This window comes from Platichthys flesus, chromosome 17 (assembly GCF_949316205.1).
Source record: "Platichthys flesus chromosome 17, fPlaFle2.1, whole genome shotgun sequence".
In the NCBI taxonomy this organism is placed as follows: Eukaryota; Metazoa; Chordata; class Actinopteri; order Pleuronectiformes; family Pleuronectidae; genus Platichthys; species Platichthys flesus.
Genome location: NC_084961.1, coordinates 15266743 through 15272871, shown reverse-complemented (window position 1 = coordinate 15272871; position 6129 = coordinate 15266743). Strand labels below are relative to the sequence as shown.

At 49.4% G+C, this 6129-nt stretch overlaps 1 protein-coding gene across 1 annotated transcript; it reads left to right on the top strand.

Annotated features, from left to right (window-relative positions):
* The first annotated feature begins 1281 nt into the window (after window positions 1-1281).
* Window positions 1282-3844, top strand: sox4a (SRY-box transcription factor 4a). The gene has a single exon (XM_062410434.1). The coding sequence runs from the start codon at window positions 2076-2078 to the stop codon at window positions 3192-3194; it is 1119 nt and encodes a 372-aa protein (XP_062266418.1). The 5' UTR covers window positions 1282-2075; the 3' UTR covers window positions 3195-3844.
* Window positions 3845-6129: the final 2285 nt, after the last annotated feature.

The window sequence follows — 6129 nt, the reverse complement described above, 5'->3', positions numbered from 1 at the left end:
CGAAGGGAAAGCTCCCTGACAGCTGCCGCTCACACATCGGATAAGATTACAGGTATACCTGCTACACCTGTTTAAACAACCCTAGCGCTCATGCCACTGTGGGTGTGTGTGTGTGTGTGTGTGGGGGGGTGTGTTAAGCCCGGGGAAGTAGATAGGGCCAGATAGCAGACTAATCCCTTGGCAGGTGCATGCTTGTAATAGAGGCAGCTAAAGACACAGACTGATGAAAGAGCTCCTCATTATTGGTGTTTGGTTTATGTAAGCACAGAGGGGGCATGGAGGTTGAGTTGGGAAATTGTCAAGAGTTCATGAGTTTTTTTTGTTTTTTTTTCAGCTTGACATGATCCTTGTCATAAATTAAGAATACACATTATGACTGCATAGATGATGTTATGTTCGGGCGCGCGAGGATCTAATCAGATCTTTCTCCTTGGAAAACCACTCACCCTGTCTTTATTTATCACCGCCCGCATGTCGTGAAGGTGGTGTGAGAAGAACCTTTGTGTGGTGCTCGTGACATCACCTGCATGATTCAGTGATGGCACCTTCAAAGCAGCAGAGGATGGAGATAAATCTCCTCTGCATGTTAACACACAAGCACATGCATATGTACACACAATGTACACCTCCTCGGCTCCCTTTGGCTCTAGCCTGACATCTAGCGACACAGGCTGTAATGTGATCCCACATGACACAGGCATGTTAGCGTGAAGGGGGCTGCTGCGGAGGAGGAGGAGGAATCGGTGCGTTGCAAGAGCAGGAAGCCGCTGTAGTGAGAGCGACTGTCTTGCGCGTGCGTGTGTGTGTGTGTGTGTGTGTGTGTGTGTGTGCGTGTGTGTGTGTGTGTGTGTGTGTGTGTGTGTGTGTGTGTATGTATGTATGTATGTGTGTGTGTGTGTGTGTGTGGGACCCGGATATAATACTTTCATAATATTCCTAATTATTGCTTTTCAGCGTGCTGGTTCACCACAATGCACTGACGAAGAGTGCAAACATCATCTCCTCACTCGCGCGTGTTTATAGTGGCTGTTGTGATGTAATGGTGCAAGGGGCCGCTGTAATGATTTGTAAATGACAGGTTGGGTGAGTGATGTTTGGGGGGGGTTTAACCCTTCGCTACAGCCCTGCTCACCGTGCCGCAGGCTGACTAACACAACATGTTGTGGCTGCCTTTGTGTTTTCTCAGCATTTCCTTGTTCCCCCCCCCCCCCCTGTGACACGCAATCTAAATTTAGCTGCATCCTCATGAAAACTAATGAATCCCTAAGTATATACCTGCAAACTTCCCCCTTGCAGCCGGGGAAAAGGACACTTTGTTCCATTAAAAGACACACTCAACACTTACTTATACATATGTTTAAATAAACACACACACACACACACACACACCAAGTTTGTCTCTCTTCCAGTGGAGTCTGACAGGAATGAGGTCAGACACACTGATCCTCGTTGCACATTATTATTATTATTATTACCCGTTTTTTTTATTCGGCCAATGGGAGACCAGGGGGAGTGGCTCGGCTGAAAAACCGGGATGGAGACAGACGCTGATTGGCTTCTATATCTCGCGATGAGGGTATATAACGGCGAGGTTCTCGTTGTTGTGTTTACAGTAATATTTCAGAGCGCTCAGGAAACAGGGAGACTATGAGAAAGCGCAGCTGCTCCATTCAACCACATGGTTCCTCAACCGCACAGACAAGCTGCGCTGCAGACAGCCTGGTTCACATAAGGGACTTGCACTGCAGTTGGCCACAGCGGCGCGCTTCCACTCTTGCAGGGCGAGTTTTCAGCCGCACAGGCAGTTGAAAGTTGCTGTTGAATAGATCCGGGGATTTATTTCTTTTTTGTCCCTGTGACAGTTGAGAGATCCCGAGTCTCCGCTGCGAGCTGAACTGACAAAGAGACAGAGAGAAGAGACTTAGGTGAACTTTCTTTTTCTTAGACCTGTATCCATCATCGGTCTCTTGAGCGCCTGAAATCAGAACAAGTGAGGAGTACACATATTTTTGCGCACTTGAACTTTGTGAAAGCCCGGCACTGAGCAGAGTGTTTCCAGACACCTGGAGGAGAGGATGGTGCAGCACATGAGCCAGACAGAGAGCGCCCACGCTCACTCCCCCGGCGGGGACTCCACGGACACGGGAGAGATGGACCTGGAGATGGATGCGTCCCCGACCCCCGAGTCTCCCTCTTCCGGGGTGCGCAGCGACCTGGCGTGGTGCAAAACTCCGACGGGCCACATCAAGAGACCCATGAACGCATTCATGGTGTGGTCACAGATCGAGAGAAAAAAGATTATGGAGCAGTCGCCGGACATGCACAACGCTGAGATCTCCAAGAGGCTGGGGAAGCGCTGGAAGCTGCTGAAAGACACAGACAAGATCCCGTTCATCCGCGAGGCGGAGCGGCTCAGGCTCAAACACATGGCCGACTACCCAGACTACAAGTACCGGCCCAGGAAGAAGGTCAAGTCGGCGAGCGGAGTGAGTAAGCCGACGGAGCGCGGGGAGAAGAGCGGTGAGCGCAGCGCCAAAGCCGGCGTGAAGAGAAGCAGCCCCGCGTCCAAAGGAGGGAGCAGGACGCACAGGCAGGGGAGCGTGAAGAGCGCTGCGGGGCAGGACTATGCGTCTCCCGGTGACCACCAGGCGCTCTTCAAATCCAGGTCAGTGTCTGGGGCCAGGCAGATCCCGGAGAAGCGCGCAGGAGAGGCGAGGCGCGGCCACATGTTCGGCGGGGCAGGCAGCCTGGAGAGCGGACCTCCCTCTGTGGGAGTCCCGGCCAGTCCCACCCTGAGCAGCTCGGCGGAGTCCAGCGACCCGCTCAGCCTGTACGAGGAGCAGAGCCCGGCGGCCAGCGAGTCATCGCACACCGCGCGCCTCAGGTACTCCCGCGCCTCCTCGCCGACACCGTCCGCCTCTCACTCTTCCTCGTCCGTGTCATCCTCATCATCGGATGAAGAGTTCGAAGACGAGCGGCTCGAGCTGAACCCGAGCCCCGGCTTTGAGAGCATGTCCCTGGGCGGCATGGGCTTCTCCGACGCAGAGCTGGACCGGGACTTGGACTGGAGCTTCGGGGAGTGCGGGGCGGGCTCTCACTTCGACTTCCCCGACTACTGCACGCCGGAGGTCAGCGAGATGATCTCAGGAGACTGGCTGGAGTCCACCATCTCCAACCTGGTGTTCACCTACTGAGAGGTGCGCGGTGGAGAGGAACCGCGACGTCCCCCCACGTTTAGAACTGTTCAGCCCCCCAGACAGGCGTGCGAGTCCAGACCAGACTATTTCCGCCATTCTTTCACTGAATAAGGGAGAGTGGAGACAGGAAAGGAAAAGGTGGCCTGTGTGCGCGTTGAAGCCCCGCAGGAACGCGCCGCTCACAGACTTGGATAGCGCGCGGTGCGCCTGACGGGAACGCGCAAACGGGGGAAATGCTTAGTGTGCATTTGGACACAGAGGAGGAGTGAATGTAAGCAGAGAGCAGCGAAACACACGAACTTCAGCTCAAATGTTCAAGCCAACCCGCTGAGGAGGAGGACTGAGACTGAACTCTGAAACTTCATGTTATTTAGGGTCGGGTAGAGGGACACTCACCGGAGAGCTCGTCATGTCGGGTTCTGTTTAAGATATAGCCAATTCACATTGACCATCAAGTTGCTATTCAGGTGCAGTTTTCCTCCAAACTCGAAATAGTTTCAATATCAGCAGCACGCATGCCCTCCGAGATAAGGAGGATTTTGTTGTGGTTCAATGCGTAAAAATGTTCATTGCTGCGTAATTACGCAATTTTGTGTGACCATAGGACACAGTTCACTATCACCAGCTTCTCTTTCAACGGCAGGACTTACAACAAAGACTGACTCCAAACGTCAGAAAAACCTTTTCTGAACCTTTTTAAACACTCAGTGCACAATTCAGGACCAATGTTCCCCAACGCGCATCCTTTCTGCCTAGTGCTTCAACTTTGTAGTTCCAATGTGTCAGATAACGTTTTTTTATATTGATGTATTTATACCGGCCAAACTTTTTTATACATAGAAGTATTGTTCTCGTACAGGTCTCATTTGTGTTTGTGCACATACACCTGTCTGTATCCTGCGCGGAAGGGCTAGAAGTGTGTCTTATTTAAAATGTCTGACTTCTCTCACTTTTAAGGAGATTCGAGTGTGTCATGATTTTCTACTTGTATTTTTGTACAAAATCTATAGAAAGGGGGGTTTTCCTGGCGAGTGGGTAGCCTGCAACATTGTTGTTTGGGTCTACATTGATGTTTAGACGTGCAGAGGGGGGGTTTGTTTGGCACAATCTGACCTCACACAGTGTTTACAGTATTTACCCACATGCTTCTTAATGGCACAGTGACTCTAGTTTCACCAGCCAAGTAAACAAAGCACCACTGAGGCTCCCGGCCTGAGTGGTGACGGTGTTTCCAGTACACATAGACCTAAAGTATATGAGTGAAAGATCCCAGAGAGTCACTGTTTTGGATAGAGCTAATACCTCTGTGTGCTTTTTATCAAGATAAGTTTTATTTGAACCACTGGATGGAATTTCACACTCATTCCACTTTGCCTAGACTTTGGAGGGAGGGAGATGTTTGAAGTGCTTCATCTGTTATTGCGCAAATTGCATCAACAAAAAAAATAGTATTTAACCTTTCTGTACCTGTTGGCTAAGTATAGCAGGCTAATTGTTTTCCTATATTATGGCATGGCAAATAGCATTTGTATTTCAGATTCAGGTATATGTAGCTAATAGCTGTTGTGTTTAAGATTTTTAAAAGAATAATAACATGAAGATATTTATGTAAACTGACTGTACTATAAGCAAAGATTGTGTGTTTTATGTATGATGATGATCAACGACAGGCACTAGGACAGCCATCTTTTGACATCCTTATGTTGAAGATGATTGTGGTCCAGGATTTTTGTTTTGTTTGGGGAAGTTTGTTTTTACCTTTGAGACATCTTTTGTATCGTCCCTTTTTCTTTTTTCATTCGTGCAATATGCTGTGTATGATCATGTTTTGTCCAATCATGCCAATATCATTTGATGTTTATTGCTCAATACCAGCCAATGTTTGGGTCAATCACTGCCTCTCAGACCTCTGTACAGATTGTCGTTCTTTTGTTTTTTTATTGGTTTTTCTTTTCTTCCGAGAAGGAAATAAAATCAGCTGGAACTGAAAAGTACAAAGTGTTTCTCTCTCTTGTGGTTTTTCATCAACTATTGCAAAAAAAACGTAGCATCTCCTAGTTCCCCAACAGTTGTGTTTTCAGTGAAGAGACAACTGGAGCAGTCGCACATATTGAAGCATCCTTTTCAAAGGTGCAAGCATGCTCAACATAAAGGTGAGCCTTCATTATCACATTCCACAACTGAGCCTCAATCAAAAAACTCTTATCTCGCTTTGTGACGTTACACTCTGTTTGTGCATGTAAATATGAATGTGGGCGTGTGGGTGCATGTGTTTGCCGTAGTGCAGCTGCAGAGTGTGAATCGATAGGAGTGGTCTCTTTCTCACTCTCTTACTCCATCTGATTGTGCACGTGCAGAAAACGTGGCTGCCATGGAAACACTGTATCCAAGAGAGAGGGCGCAATCCACTTGGGAGCGGCGGGCCACTGTGTGTGTGTGTGTGTGTTTGAGAGAGAGAGAGAGACAGATAGAAAGAGAGAGAGAGAGAACACAGACTGATCCGTCAGGGTGGGGTTTGAGGGGTGCAGGGGTGTCAGACGTTTCTGCAAGGCATGACTGGAATAAAGGAGGAGGAGGGGGAGTGTGTCTGGCTGTGGGTGGGGTTGTGTGTGCCAAAGGGAGGGAGGGAGGGAGGGAGGGGAGGGTGCAGAGGGAGGCGTTTGTCTGTCCTGGTGGATCCGAGCAGGAGACTGCTCCCAAATCCAATTAATTCCTTCTGGATGCATTCATTTGTCTCGTACATCTGATGAGAAAGGGAGGGAGAGGGAGAGACAGAAAGAGAGAGAGAGAGACCCCTTAGGTACAGTATTTAGTGTGTATCAATTTACGCCCTATTCCACAAGAGACATTGGTAATTATTTCCATCTCTCCCTCTTTCTCCCTGTCAGGAGAGTCGTGTCGTCTCCGGCTTCCCTCTGACATGTCAGGCCGG